This window comes from Euprymna scolopes, chromosome 9 (assembly GCF_053919585.1).
Source record: "Euprymna scolopes isolate OS-2025 chromosome 9, ASM5391958v1, whole genome shotgun sequence".
In the NCBI taxonomy this organism is placed as follows: Eukaryota; Metazoa; Mollusca; class Cephalopoda; order Sepiida; family Sepiolidae; genus Euprymna; species Euprymna scolopes.
In genome coordinates, this window is record NC_136490.1 from 150,687,388 (window position 1) to 150,704,473 (window position 17,086).

Below are 17,086 nucleotides of genomic sequence, written 5' to 3' on the forward strand. Positions count from 1 at the left end.
CTGCTCCATTGGAATGGTAAAAAGGTGGTATGCTTAAACATGGTCATACAAACACAGATGATGCTGAATGCTCAGGTTACTCAAACTTGGCAGTTATCCAGGAAACATCAAAAAACTTATTTTGGTTGATCCTAAATTGAAGGGTGTGTAAGATAGCAGAGGAATTAATATCAGACAGCTGTGTATTCACTATTTTGCATGAATATTTGTCGATAAACTGTGTCCAAAGTTGGTGCCGTGTTTGCTTACAGTCAATCAAAACTAACAACACATCTATTCAGAGTGTTGTTTAAAACTCTTTCAATGCAACAGAAAAGAGTTTTCATGTCAATATGTGACAATGGATGAAACATGGATCCATCACTTTTCTCCAGAGTCAAATCGGTAGTCAGCAGAGTGGCCAGCAACAAGTTGTCCAAAGTGTCAAAAACAAACATAAGCAGGCAAGGTTTTGGCTTTGTACTTTGAGATGTGCAAGGTATTTTGTTCATTGATTACTTTTAAAAATGAAGAACTATCAATAGCGAATATTATATAGCACTGATGATGTGTTTGGAAGAAATTGCAAAAAAAAAAAAAAGACAAAATATGAAATAAAAGACAAAAAGTGCTCATTCACCAAAACAATGCACTGTGTCAATCATAACATTGGAAAATTACATGAATTACACTTCAAACTGCTTCCACAATCCACCAAATTCTCCAGATCTGGTCGTCAGCAACTACTGTTTGCTTGCGGACCTCAAAAAATCAAAAAAACTTTAGAAAAGAGATTTGGCTCCAATGAAGAAGTGATATTAAAAATTGAGGCATATTTTGAAATTAAAGAGAAATCTTTCCTCAAAAAGGACATTGAATTGTTAAAGATGCATTGGAATTTGTGTATCACCCCAGAAGGAGACTACATTGATAGATGAATCTGAATTTTGCCTAAAAAGCTTTATTAGTTGTATTTGTCACATTTTTATCAGAATCTGAATGTAATAAATTAAAAAAAAAAAAAAAAACGTCTTGTTCTCAATTATTCTAAGAGGGGAAAAAAGATTGAACAGTTATCATATAACATAAGAATCGAGTCCTGTTTTTTTTTTCTTCCTATAAAAAAAAAAAAGAAAAACTAATGAGATCTCATGTGATTTGCTAACTCAATCGGTTCTTGTTCAGAACACTCCCTATATTAAAAAAACAAAAATAAATAAAATCTGTACATGCTTTTCTTTATAAAAATACTACTTGATCAATGTACATAATTTTTGGAATATGATATTTTCGTTTCACCACAAATACGTACATCATACAGATTTTTCTTTAGTTTTGTTTTTTAATAGAGGAAGAAGTCTAGACAAGAACCACGTAATCTAGTGTAAAATTACTTTATTCCCCTTTGTATTTTTTGTTTAGTAAATCGTTCCTATTATTAACGTTTGTTGAATGTTGGAATTTTTCTTTTACTATTTTCTCTATGAAACCCTGATATTCAGGTTATAACAATAAAACCTCAATTGAATAAATATCATATTTCAGAAACCACTCTTATGTCACATAGTTCAGAAAAACAAACTTATTTTTACTGAGTGTTACGTTGTTTATTATAATCAATGAGAATCAAGCCAGACAACAAGTTTACGATCAATCAGATAAAATGAACAGACCAAATAAATCTTATTTTCATGTTATTTATTCTTTCACCAAAGAATTTACTCAACAGTCATCAGTAGGGCTATGACAACAGCATATTCTTTTCATTGTTTTGACTCTTGAGTATATATCCAACAGTTAGGCACAGTTAATCAACCAAGAACCACATCACTCTATATAAAATATTAACGGATATACACTCGAGAGTCAAAACAATTAAATGAATATGCTGTTGTCCTGTTGTTTTGTCAGCAGTCATAAAAAACGTGACCTATGAAGAACTAATCATAAAAAACTATAACTCTATTCTGTTGCTGTTTTTTAGGGAGCAGGGCTCAATGAACAAATTTATGTTTAGTTGACCTTTGACAACTAAATATTTTTGTTTACTAGCCAGAAAAGTTACTAGCCAAACCCATGTGATATTTGAATATGACATCTTTGTTCAGTGGCATAAAAATTACCCTGTATTTTTTTTTTTTTTCTAAATAAGTGGAATTCTAAATATGCACTGAATTTTATGTTGAGACTTGAAGGTATAAACATTGAAATTTCTTCAGACGTTTTTTTTTTTTAAACAGCCTTTGTTAACAAAGCAGTACATCGTTCTATTAAACTTTTGTTTAAATAATTTGACTTTGAATGAGCTTTGGAAGATTGTTGGTGGAAAAAAAAAAAAAACACTCGACAAAAGATAAGCATTTTATTATTTCTAGTCGTCAATTGGAGAAAAAAATCACTAGCAAATGTGACTGTTTCACTTGCAATGTAAAGCCCTACTAGGGGGTACCACTTATCAAATCCCAAGGGCCACTCAAGGATAAGGGTTAATGAGTGTTAGGTAGATGGTGAGATAATACCTAGATGATCAGTAATGGTGGAATTTAGGTAGGGTTTGATTATTTAAGAAAATATTTTCCTCAGAAAAGTAATATAATTATAATACAATTTATTAAAAATTCATAATTATTACTATTAAAAAAACATTACATAAAAATTAGAATATAAAAAAATTTTTTTTTTTTCAAGAGCTCTTGAAATGTTCTAAGTTGTGGTGTTCCATTTGGAGTGTTTCTGAAACTTTTCATTAACCAAAACTATTAAAAAAAAATGCTGATAACATGAACTCATTAGTTAGGGGGTCAGTTTGAGCCATTATGCTGCTCCAGATTGTCATACGCTAACTAAATTAACTACGGTCAATATTTCTTTTTATTTAAACTGAGGTTTAGTTTTTTTGTTTTTTTTTGTTTTTTTTATATGTTGCACATTTAATACCCCTAGACTCAGACACATAACAGACGATTCAATAAGAACTTATTTATGTCAGATTTGTGTTCCACAGATGGGCGGTTTCTAGGACAGAAACTCATAAAATTTTCCATTTAGTTTCCGGCACTGCCTCCATTTGTCAGTAATGTTTAAATTCTTGACCTCCATTATGGTTTTCTGACTTTCTCTTGTTTTTCTGTTATGTCCAAATTGTCCAAAACAAAATTCGTACACAGCTAAAATATAATCAATGGCACAAGAGCCAAACATTTATCAAGTCGGCGCAAAGCCAATATCAACGAGTTGCACCATTCGGACAATTTAAATAAGTTTTCTGGCCTGAAACTTTTACCTTTTAAGCTGGTTGATTTTATTGATGCGGAGGAGTGTCTTGCAACACTTTCAAAATCTATTAATTAGAATAATTAACAAAGATTTGTTTATATATATATATATCCAAATAACGATATAATCACGAAACAGAAAGTGAAAAACACTGAAAGGAATGGGATGGAATTTGTTGAGACATAATAGAGGAGATGATAGAGAGGCACTTTTTATTGCTTTAGAAGAAAAACAAAAATAAAAGATACACAAAAGAAAACGGACTCACCGAACAAGAAGGCCAGAAAAGTCTTTCGTCAGTTGGCACAATAGATAAACAACAAACCATTCATCTTCTACGTTGTCACCAAAGTTGATCGATCCGTGAAGATGTGGAGGCAAAGAAACTGAAAGGAAAAATAAAACTGGGAAATAAGGAATCTATACCAATATGAGCGATGTCTGTCCGATAACTACTGCTTAATATTATTTTGATTATTTGAATTATTGCGCTTATTTCGGGTATTATTCTTACATTTCAGCTGATGTAACCTTGGAAACCTGTACAGAATTTCTAACTAAATCATTTATTTAATCTATGAGAGTAGATTTCTCTCTTTCTGTCAGCTATGACCACGTAAAAGTCTTAATTATATTCTTAGTATTGCCGGTATCAAGGATTGAACCATCAACCTCCAGCAGACTATCAATTACTTAGCACTGCAGATTCATGGCACAATGCATACAAGTACTAAGTAATTATCAGTTCTAAGTGATTATCTACTGGAGATCGAACGTTACATCGGCTGAAACATTGTGAGAATAATATTCAAGATGAAAGCAATAGTCAGTACAAATTAACAATCCTTATCTTAAAAGTACTTTTTTTTTTCTTACAAAAGAGTCACCACTTATCAAGGTCAGGAGGCCACTCGAGGATAAGGGTTAATGAGCGTACAGTAGTCAATAGGAAAATATAGTAATCGTTAGTAGTGGGAATTAGGTAAATTGGATTACTTAAGGAAACAGTTCATCAAGAACTTGTCACATTGGGCTTGAAGACGACCATATTATAGTCAGTTGGAAAGCAGGAAAATGGAACAGAGTTCCACAGGCGTGTATTTCTAAGAAAGAAGCTTTGTTCATAGAATCTACGCTTAGGTTTAGGCACAGATAAAGAGTAGGGGAAATTATTGATTTTCAGTAAACTGGCAAACTTGAAATTTGTTAAGAATGGTCCCCAATCTATGTCAATTTTCTTGGTTTATCTCTGATTTTAATGATATTTAAACCATAGCTAAAAGTCTAACACATATCTGAGGAAGGAAACTATCTGACCATACTGAAACATGTAAGAACACAATGAAAGTGTAAAATATAAAAACTACATATATTAATAAAAGGTGAATCTGCATTGTATTGCCTTCTATAAATTACATTTATATACACACTAAACAATGCTTCAAGCAAACTACATTAACCTCTTATACTTCAATTAATTCATGAACATATTCTTATGGAAGAAGAATGTTTATTTAGCCGAATTCATCTTTCAGTTGTAAATCAGTAAAGTTTGAACAAAGCAAAGAGGAAAGCAGAAAGAGACCCTTAGAAATGCACCATTTTGTTAAAACCTAATTTTAGGACGTCTCGAACACGTCTGTTGTTTTTTTTTTTTTGTTTTTGTTTTTTTATTCAGACTAACTAGTCTTGCCTTCTCACATCCCTCATCCAATATCATTTCTGTTAAATTTTGGTTCCTAAGTTAGATGATTACCCCAAAGGGTTAACTGCCTGAACCCCGCTGATTCCTAGTCTACAATGCATCCTGTTTATGCTTAAATTTCCTTATGAAGACAATTTAAATGACTACTGGTTGACTTACACACCAATATTTCCTTTATATCTCTTAAATAGATTTGCAAAATTTGAGCAAATCTTGATTATTTTTTAAAAGGCCATTTAATGACTGCTTAATATCATCAAATTAAATTCAACTCCATAACTTTAGTTATAGTTTTGGCTATTGAAGTATGTTGGGGCTCTGTCACTTGCATGTTTTAAAAGAAAACCTTGGGGAGCATAAAGTCCTGATCCACTCCCAAAGATTTAAACCACAAGTAACAAACAAAAAAAAAAATGATATCAATTCTACAAATTTTAGTGAATTAACAAGAATAAAAGCTGATTATTGCAAAGACGGGGGATACCTATTGACTTTAGTCTTGAAAATAACTACGGCTATAGGTAAGAGAAAAACGGTCACCAGGTAGAGAGTTCCATAAGTTTGCAGTTCTTGAAAAGAAGCTACTAGAAGAAGAGTATTACAATGAAGCATCAAAACAGTGAATTGACAGAGACCACTAGACCAATGTATCAAACGATTTGGAACAAAGGAAGCAGGGAATAAATAAGCCAGAACATATGACATAATAGTATTTAAAACCACAAGGAGGTATTCCAACTAGTAAAATGTGGGAGAAGGGGGAGAGTAGAAGAATGTAAAGAAGGATGTTAGATTAAGACATTTTGGAAAAAACAGATGCTACACTTCATCTTTTTGCTTTCCTCTGACAGTGAAGGAGAAAGCCTTTTAGAGTGAGGCAATTTTTATTCCAATCTAGAAACCCTCTTTTTAAGAGCTGAATTTTGCCCACATTAAAAACCGATCTTGTGTCTAACTTTGCCCTCGTGGGGAGGCAAGTAAATAGGGACTGCTATACATTAATCCATTTGGATTTACTCTTTTCAAGTTTTTATTATTATTATTATTATTATTATTGTGTTGATAAACAAACTATGATGCTTTGTTTTGTGGTATTATTTGAATGTAGAGAGGATATCATAACTGTTCTCATGTACACAAACGAAAGAAATTACTAAACCAAGAATTTTGGTCCTTTCTTCATTTTTCTTTTTCTAACAGAATATGCGATAGGAACAGTGGGGTGGGGGGTTATAATGGAATATAAAAGGCTACAATCTTTAACCTCAATACCAAGAATGTCTGAGCAGATTTATTTTAAAGGAGTACAAAATCTCTTTCAGCACTAACCCATACCACCATAACTTTTCCCACTCCATGAGTCAACAAGGTTTTGTTAAAAATATTTCAATGTCATGAATTTCTAACAAAAAAAAAAAAACAGTGCAAATGTCAGTCAGTTTTCAATAGATGCAGACATTTTCTAGGCTGAAATCCTACTAAATTACCAGGCCATACCTTTGTTGGGGGAGAGGGTGAGAATGCTGACTCCATCTATCCCCTACCTCACCCACTCAGAAGCAGAGGTGGGAATGAAGAGAAAGGGAAAATTCAAGAGGTAGAAAACTTAAATGTAAAAAAAAAAAAAAAAGCAGGCAGAGAAGTGACTAGAGAACTTTGTGTAAGCATACAAATGAATTGCCTTAGGGAGAGAAGAGGGTGAAGAGGAGATAACTCTGCAACCCTCTACCCTCCCGGATTTAGCCGGGAGGGGGGGGTGATAAATTGTTAATTATATGTTATCGATATTTGGTACAAAATCTATATTTCAGACTAAGATTCTTTAGGGGAAGGGATATCAAAATGTAGGGGCATTTAGATCATAATGAATCATCTAGTGCCGGGATCACAAAGGGGTCAACCATAATACCACCCAAACCTTCCTAGATAACACTCCTTTTGTATAGACTCATCCCTAGAGACAGTATATTCTGTGTTCAATAAAAGTACAATGGTGTACATCACCCTTAATCTGCCTATTTGCAATTCTTATAAAATGTCTATCTATATATCTATAAAAGTAAAAGTGTCTGTCTGTGTGTGTGTGTGTGTGTACATTTCTCTACGCAATAACTTTGCCAATTTTTAGTCTACAGACTCGAAATTTGATATACAGTGTACTGAGATTTGGAAAAATCGATGTGATCGGTTTTTGGCCAGAAATTTGGTGATTAAGGGGTCAAAGTTCAACGATTTGACCTTTGAGAACTCTACCAAACTCCTCCGACAATTTTGGGTCTATACACTTTAAATTTTAGATATAGGTTCCTTGGATATGGATCTAACTTAATAACTCGATTTGAGCCCAAAACAATAAATTTTAAGGAGTTATAATAGGGGTCAAAGTTTTAAAAAATTGACCGCTTTTTTTTTTTTTTTTTTTTTTTGCTCAACATACACCTCCAAATACCCGGGCAACGCCGGGCACCCATGCTAGTCAATATATAAAAGTGAACGTGTCTGTATCTGTCTGTCTGTGTGTGTACATTTCCCGACGCAATAACTATCAATTTTCAGTCTACAGACTCAAAATTTTATATACAGGGTACTGAGATTTGGGAAAACCGATGTGACCGGATTTCGGCCAGAAATTTGGCGATTAAGGGGTCAAAGTTCAACGATTTTACTTTTGAGAACTCTACCAAACTCCTCCGACAATTTTTGGTCTAAACACTTGAAATTTTAGATATAGGTTCCTTGGACATGGATCTAACTTAATAACTTGATTTGAGCCCAAAACAATAAATGTTAAGGGGTCATAATAGGGGTCAAATTAAAAAAATTGACCGTTTCTTTGTTTGTTTGTTTTTTGTTTTTTTTTTGCTCAGCATACACCTCCGGGCAACGCCGGACCGAAATGCTAGTAAAAAATAAGAGTAAATTATACGCTAATGTTATGGTTATTATTAGTTATTATTAATAACTTTATTCACGTTTACTATAGTTATAATAATAGTTATTTCCGTTAGTATTGTTATTTTTTAGAAGTGCCATCTATACGGCGGCGTCTTATCGAGTGATAAGTTACACTGAGAAATCTATTGTGTTTCTAAAAATCAAATTAATACCTGATCATTATACATAGGTTTAAAAAAAAAAAAAAAATTTTTTTTGCATTTTCACCCCAAACAAGGCACAGTGCCACTTTGATCTGGGACATAATTTGCAGTGATACTATGTAGGGAGTTGAGCAAGATGTCTGTTTACATTACACTTCAACTTCTGCATGTCAGTACAGTTAAGGAAACAGGAACCCGGAAGGGAATACCAAAGTCTAGCAGTTCTGAAGAAGAAACTATTCTTTCTGGTATCTGGGGATCTCTACTGTGTAGGGGTGAGATTTTGCTGCTTGTTGGGTTTGTCAGGGGTATTTATATCGAGGGGGTACAGGTTTTTTGGGTTTTTTTATATTCAATTTTCACCCCAAACAAGGCACAGTGCCACTTTGAAGTAGGGGACTACTATTGGGGACATAAGTTGCAGGGGCATTATGAAGGGAGATGAGTAGCAAGATGTCTGTTCACATTGCACTTGAACTTCTGCATGTCAGTACAGTTGGAAAAGCAAAATCCCGGAAGGGAGTTCCAAAGTCTAGCAGTTCTGGGGAAGAAACTATTGGAGTAGAAAACTTTCTTACACCTGGGGATCTCTACTGTGAAGGGGTGGGATTTAGTTGCTTGTCAGGTTTGTCGGGGGTATTTACGCCAAAGGGGGTACAAGTGCTTGTAGTTTGTCAGATCATTCACCATTAAAGTACTTGTAGAACAGGCAGAGGGATGCAACATTTCATTGATGGGACAGAGGCTGAAGCCTAGATGACAGTTCAGGACCTATCAGGTTAGCAACTCTCTTTTGAACATTGTCCAGGAGTGAGAGATAAGTAGAAGAGGTACCAGCCCAAATGTGACAACAGTACTCCATACATAGGCGAATGGTGGCCTTATAGAGGTGACATATATTAATATTTTTTATACTTAAAATAATGGAAATCTGATAATGATTCAGTCAGACTCCAAAATCAATTCTTAAACCATTCTTATAATAACCTTTTTTCAACTGATTGCAGTATGAAGCTGGTCCTGCGCAGTTCTGGAAAGTCCACCCTCCCAAGTTTTGCCTTCCCTCTTTGAGAAGGGGTTAACTTATTGCTAATCACCTGAAGCATCGCTTCTAGCAAAAGTTGACAGGACTATACAGGCATCTTTTTCAGGGCTAGGATGCTCCTCTTCAGGAGCGCTAATTTTTCAATTCATCTTTCAAACCCTTGTATCACATTTCTCACTGTGAGAGAGTAATAAATCGTTTCAATTAGCATTTTTTTTTTTTTTTTTTGTACTAAATTAATCGATTCTTTTCCAATTTGAAAATACCTGATATGCTGGTATTGGGGGCTCAAAATTATGTCCAACCAGTGAAGGTGAGGTGTCTTCCAGAACAAGACTCAAAACTATGAGTATCATAATTATAACATTCTTAATCACAAATGGAGGCACGGGCCCTGAATATAGTTCAGATAGAATATTCAAAAATCGTTCGAAACAGTAAATAGAATTTACTTTTAGTGTTATAGGCAAAGAAGTTATGTAAATACCAGAGAGAGAAGCAGAAAGATGAGAGGCAGAGAGAGAGAGAGAGGCGATGAAGGGAAGGTGAAGAGGCAAAAAGAGAGTAGGAAGTGGAGAGGGACAGAGTCAGAAGTGAAATGAATTCCATCATTATTGTAAATAAGATTACACTTCAGTTATCCCTATAATTTATAGATTGCCAGTGTCTTTAATGGAATCTGCTCTGATAAACTCATAGCACGTGGTGTCCCCTCAACGTACATACCCCCTCAACTAACCCGACAAACAGCAAAATCCCACTCCTTCACAGTTGAGATTCCTAGATGTTAGAAGGCTATATAATAGATTTTTTCTCTCAGATTGCTAGACTTTGGAATTCCCTTTCCCCGTTTCCTGCTTGTACTAACTTCTTGAAATTTAAAGGTAACATGAACATGAACAGATATCTTGCTGCTCAACCCCCAACAGTCCCCTGTTAGACATGATCCTAAATAGTATCCCCTTATGTTTCAAGTGACAATATGCCGTTTATGGTGAAAAAGTGTAAAAACAAAAAAAAATCTATTTGAGATTCTGAATTCATTGGAAGAAGCTGACTCAACCGACTCGGGATGGGTGTTGTCACAAGTCAAGATTGTTATTATCAGTCATCATTACTTGCTATTACTATTTCTATTTTATTATCATTTACTCACTACAAGTTCTCATACAAACCATAACCAGCAATTACTCATCGGCAATAACCTGTAGTGTTCCTTGGAGTCTGAGTGACAAATCTCCCCAGATTTGTAGTATTCTCCACTACTCTCAATCATTACAGATGACTTCACATTATTGCAACAACCGTTTACCTTTCATTACTCATTAGTAAGGACCATTGGTATTTTCTGGGGTTTTAGTGGCAAAAATCCCCCACCCCAAGGCCTCACTGTTCTTCACATTTTTCCAGTGGAGGTCTGATCAGTGCTCTCTCTTCCTCTCTATGGTACCATTCAATATAAACACAACAAATTTTTGTTTTTTATTGGTGGCGGAGGGGGGTAATTAACTAAACATTTTTTATTTCAGTTCTCTTGGTTCTTTGCAGTTCTTTCTGTTTTTATTTCTATTACAGTATGTTCTCATTTGATCAGCTATGTTTAGGTAGAAGTCCTAATTAATTCGCAGTTGTGTGTCATCAGCACTGAGGATTGAACATTCCACCTCCAGAAGAGCGTAATTTTACAACTGAATTTTACCAAACATGTTATCCATTACACCATAGGTCATTAGATTAGATGAGAACAGTAGTCGAATAATGCAAATTATCAATCCTCATCTAAAAAACTCAGAAATATTTTATTTGAATCTAATCAGCATTTATTCTTTTCATCCTTTATAAAAAGTCAGCTTGTACTCTTCGTCACACTTGGACTATTTTTTCTTTCAAATTTCACACTGTAACATTTGGTCATGGTCCATTTACACCAAATAAATATTCACAAGTTCTAAAGCGCTTTTCTCAGACTCGCCTACAAAAGGTTACACAGATATTTATGCTCCCAACAAAAAAAAAAAAAAAAAACCCAAAAAAAACAGGAATCAAAATGCTCATTTAATCGTCAAACAAATGACAAATTATCGCTTGAGATGACAAGCATCAACCTTCATATATCTGTCTGCTGACCTAATTCACAGTGAAAAATAAATAATGATAGTTTGTTTTCCATTTTAAGGTTTGACATTACTGAAGCCGCCATTACAACGTCGAGTTAGTGGGTCAAACAGGCTTTTTACAAATGTCAAAATAAGCTTTTTGATGGCAAAACATCTATGCAGATATATATATATATATATATATATATATATATATATATATATATATATATATATATATATATATTCTTTTTCACCCCAAACAAGGTATATTGCCGCTTAGAATCTAAGGAACTACCATTTGAGATCATGTCTAATAAGGGATTATGGAGAGTTAAGCAGCAAGATGTCTGTTCACATTACATTTAAACTTCTGCAGGTTAGTACAGTCAGGGAAGCAAGAAACAGGGAGAAAAGAAACTATCAGAGTAGAAGGCTTTCCGGCATCTAGGGACTTTAACAATGAAGGGGTGAGATTTTGCTATTTGTCAAGTTAATCGAGAGTATGTATGTCGAGGGGGCACAAGTGCTACAAATTCAACACAACACATTCCATTAAAGTACTTGTAAAATAGGCACAGAGATGTAGCGTTTTGGTGATGGGACAGAGGTTGGAGCTTGGTCGATAGTGCAGGACCAATTATATTTGAGACTTTTTTTTTTTAGGTCCTTTCTAATAGTGGGAGACTAGTGGTAAATGGTCCAGCCCAAATGTGGCAACAATATTTCATGCATGGGCAAATTGTGATTTTTGTACAGATAGAGAATGCTCTCTGGTGTGAGTAATTTTCTAGCACGGTAGATGGAGCCCACCTTCCTTGCAATAGCCTTGGTAGTTTAAATTATTAGGACTACTATTTTAATCTTGAGTGTTATTTTCACGTTTCGGCCAATTTTACGACTGACTTTCTTCAGGCATATCTTGTCAAAATTAGAAATCTTTCCGTTGAACTTGGGAATCTACATAAAATTTTGAAGAGAACCGTTTATTTAATCGATGGGAATAGCATGCTATTATGCCATCAACTATAGCTGGGTAGAAATTTTAGGTAATTTATATTTGTATTCTTAGTATTTCCTGCACTGAGGATTGAACCTTCAATTTCCAATTCATTTAAAACTGTACCTTGCATTCAAAATTCTGTATAGATTCTAGAGTTTAACAAGATACATCAAAGCAGGTCAAAGGTTATATCGACCAAAATGTTGAGAAAATAATACTGAAAATGAGAACAGTAGTTCGAATAATAGAAATTATCCATCCACATTTATAAAATTCAGAAATTATATATATATATACAGGGTGATCCCCCCAAAAAAGAAGCTAAATGGAGGCCATCTAGAACATATGCTGTATAACGGAGAAAAAAAGGCCAAAGACCCTAGTGTTTTGATGTGATGTTTTCAATATAATAAACTAGTTATGACCAAAGTTTCATTTCATTCGAACAAAACACTAAGAAACAAGGCCTAATTAGAGTTGGGGCCCGTTTTTTTTTGGGTCACCCTGTGTACACACACACACACACACACACACACTTTTAAAATTTTCCAATTTTGTATTTAAATATAAATATTAATAGCACAAAGCTCGATAGCGCAATTCTAGAGCTATAAACAATTTTATAAAATTCTGCTTCACAAGGAACAGACACTAATTTTTATGCCCATCTTAAAAACGGTTCAGTTTTATTTATTATGCAAGTGTACAATTGTTTCGGACCTTTACTGAGTTCTCTGCTTATAGGTTGTTTTGTTTTTTATTATTCTTATGCCAGTGGGGAATTCATCAGTGCTAATAATATGCATAAAAACTAAACAACAAAATGCCACATAAACCTAGAGATAGTCCTGCTCACAGACAGTCCAATATATACATAATTTGGAAAGTATTTTTCGTTTCTTTACTGCCTATCATCATATGCTACATGCCACCTACATGATCCAGAACCATCAGTATGAATGATTTACAAGTTTTACAATAAAATTATTTTAATAAATGCACTAACCTTAGATAATGATATTTCTGGTACATTCCCCCCCCCTTATGCGAGTGTAACATGTATTATTAAGAATTACAAACTTTTGGCTTATTATTACTGTTCATCAGTTAGTAGCAGTAGGGCAAGAAGTGTTTCCCCTATTCTATGTAAACACTTAAGCACATCTATTGTTTGTATTAATTAAATTCAAGCATTAATATTTTAATTATAGTTATTGCATATCTACGTTCCATGCTTTGTTGCCGTTTTATATCAGCCATATTACCTCTGGTGTCCATTCACCCTTTGTTACGGTTAATTACATTATGATGTATAATATTTCAATGTCCAAAATGATATTTTAATTTCTATTTCAGTTCTTATTACTTGTCATTTATTCCTAACATTTTTAAGTTTATTTCCTTTACACGGCCATAAAATTATTTATTTTGATTTACTATCACTCTGCCATGTTGTACGATTAAAATTACAAACATCGGTTTAATATTACCATCTCAAAGCTAATAGCAAAAAAAAGAAAAGAAAAAAAAAGTTCCCTTATTTCTATGTAAACACTTAAACCCATCTGTTGTTTATATTAATAAAGTATTGCATATTTTACTTAAATGCATATTTACTTTTCATACTTTTTTTTTTAAATGATGGCAACCTTTTGTCTTGTGAGGCAATGGCATTCTGCCCCTAGTCTGCAAATCATGTTACAGTATTGCCATTGCCTGATATTTTATGTGGCGGTGACATTTTTTTTTATTTAGCCCTGCCAATGACATATTTTTCTCTGATACAAATATGACAAATATGCAGGCATACTACAAAAGACACCGCTAAATTGTTTGGGCGAACCCTAACGTGACATTGAGGGGGTGGGGCAAAATTAGTCTTAATCTCTGATGAACTCTAAGGTCAATTTAAAATAACATCTGTCATTGTTTCTATTATGAGTTCAAAAATATTATAGGCTGTTGTCATTTTACATTTTAATATATTGACGACAAACACACACACATACATACATAGTTTTGGTGCAACATTCACTTTATGCAAGTTGAATCGGCTTCGTTTTTAAAAAAAAGAAAATATCTACAGAATATTCAATTCACAAGCAATCCTCAGTCAGAAGAGATGGTTTTGACATTAGTGTTTGCAGGGAAGTGTCACCATCTTCATCTATTTAGTACTAACCAGGTTCAACGTTGCTTAACTTTATCGATCTTATGAGAATCAATGTGTCAATGTGATCATGCCATATAGTGGATAGGTTTCATAATAAAAGAAACACACTTGGAACGTTTAAAAATAAAAAAATAAAACTCGAAAATTAAATTATTCGGATTCTTCAAACTACTGTTCTTATGTGGAATGTTATTTTCACAATACGAATAATCAATCCTCATCTCAAAAATTCAGAAACGCAATATCGAAGATCAAAGTAAACAAAAACAAATTGTGGATACGGTAAAAAAAATTGGGTGGAAATAGAGACTACATTGATAAAATCATGGGATGAAAATTCTTTTTCATTTTTGGAATTTAACTTCCATTAAGTGATCGTTAGGTTACAGTTTATCTTCCAGGGCGGGTAAAATTCTCTCCTTAATTTAAAATTCATTTTCTGTTGTTGTTGTTGTTGTTGTTGTTTGGGTTATTTGGGATTTATTTTTCATTCAACTGTTTTAAGGTTTCACTTTATGGCATATCAATCCTTTGCAGGTTATTTAATGCTGAATACAATTATTATGGTAAAAGTGTTTTTTGATTCATATGTTAATTTTAAACCTGACAAATACTTCCACCCCAAGACAAAGTGGATCTGATAAGGATGGCAACCCAAAGGGTGCGGATACTACATTCACTAAAACTCCTTAATTAGGGCACCACTACTGGATACATTTTTTGTCTTATATCTCAAAATAGTTTGAGTAAAGCAAGCTTGAGTAATTAATAGGGTTGGGAAATGTAGTAGGCAGAAAAAAACGTAGAAGTGACTGAAAAAAAAAAAAAAAAAAACATGGATGGTAAAGTAGGATATTCGGTCACATTATCAAAGAATTAAGGTGGTTGAAAATCATGTCCAGAACAAAGCCGATTCGACCAAAACGTGGGACCATTGAGCAATGATAGCTAAATGTTTACTCTACACACCTTTGACGATAGACGACAAACACACACACACACACACACACACACACACAGATTCTATTTGACACAAAGATGAAACCTACAAGTAAAAATACTTAGAAAAATGTCTGTAAGTGAATAATATATTGTGGACGCATATGTGACCTATCTCTCTTCTCTAAAATTATTTTTTGTACGTTATCGATTATATACTAATCTTTTAGTTGCTGTAGTAATAACAGCAATTAAAAACAACAAATAATTCCATTATTTGCTCTGGGGTTTGGTTTAGATGTAAAATACTATTCTTAATATTATTTTTACATACCCAAAATTCAATATGATTACACTGGAAGTAATGATAACTAAGTAATAACTCCCCAAAGCTACTATATTGTGGTTTTCAATTTAAGGCATATCTGGGACATTTTTCTTTTGGAGGATGGCGTTAAATATTTGTATTTCGTTTGGCTGTGTTGGGGCCAGTAATCATCGGAAGTTACTTCCCTTTCTAAATCTTTTTAAACCATAAATATATTGTGGGATCATTACGCAAGTAAAAGAAAACTTTGGTTTATGTATTTGTATAGTAAATTAATGATATTTAAGAACGCTAAGAAAAGTATTGGACTGAATTATATTAATATACGAAACATTAATAATTGAATTAAGAAATGCTGGCAAATCTTTTTGTGAAGGATCCATTTTTGCTAGATTGATTTATCATTTTGTTCTATGGCATATCAACCTTTTTGGGTCAGTGAATATTGAATTCAGTTATTTTGGTAAAAGATTTTTGGTTTCAAGTTCTTTATATCTTTAAATATTTATAAATTAATTTATTTCATAGATATATATTTTAAAATAAATCCCCCGAAAATGATAGATTCTATTCGATACATAGATGGGACCCGGAGAAGTACTACAACAGATTGAACCTAAGAATAATGACAACTCTTCAGTAATAGCGACTCCATTCTCCAAAGCTCCCAAATTGCTACTTTGGCACCGGATGCAGTTTCATATCATACCCTGAACAGATTATATTTAACAAACAGATTGAAACCTGATATGTTCTACCACCTATCTATCTCGGTCAGATTTGAGTCGGGAGTAATAACAACTAGAGAAAAACCCCATAGTCACCAAAGTTCCCAAATTGGGGTCTCCCTACCAAATTTAAGTTATGGTAATAATAATGAAAACATGAGAGGAAGTTATAAGAATGGTCTTTAGAGAATGAGGGATAAATAAAGACCTGGACAGAGATAGGCTGATTTAGTCAATTTCTAAAAGCCATCAAAAACATTATGTGAAATTGAGGTTAAACCAAGTTAAATGCAAGATAAATAGAATTGGATTAGTTAATAAAAGTTGGTATGCAAAAAGAATTTTTTTAAATAAATAAAATAAAAGACGTAAAAAGGAAAAGAAAAGATTGGGTGGCGAGGTTAAAAATAAACACATTGCTCAAGAGTGTTGGAGGTAAAGACTTACCAAAGTCATATAAAACTATTTTCGATTCATGTAACGCCCAACAGCAAAGTAGCATTTTTAGGATTTAAAGCTCATAAGTTTTGAAGAGACTGAAGAATATTTGGATATTTTGCAGTATAGACAACAAAACGAAAAGGTGGTCAAAAACAAATATAGAACAAATAAATGTTACCAAATGCAAGATAAGTTAGTCTTCTCCCTACCTGGATAAATTCTGTGTTTTAACTTATTTTTTAAAACACAAGTAGTGTCAAATTTTAAATTAAAAC

The 17,086-nt window shown here is 33.4% G+C and overlaps 1 protein-coding gene across 1 annotated transcript in view; it reads right to left on the reverse strand.

Annotated features, from left to right (window-relative positions):
- Positions 1–17,086, reverse strand: part of LOC145284910 (protein ecdysoneless homolog) — a 117,897-nt gene that overhangs the window by 72,876 nt on the left and 27,935 nt on the right. The window contains exon 2 of the mRNA XM_080133991.1: positions 3,524–3,641. Within this exon, the coding sequence (XP_079990117.1) occupies positions 3,524–3,641 (118 nt within the window). The remainder of the gene's footprint in view (positions 1–3,523; positions 3,642–17,086) is intronic.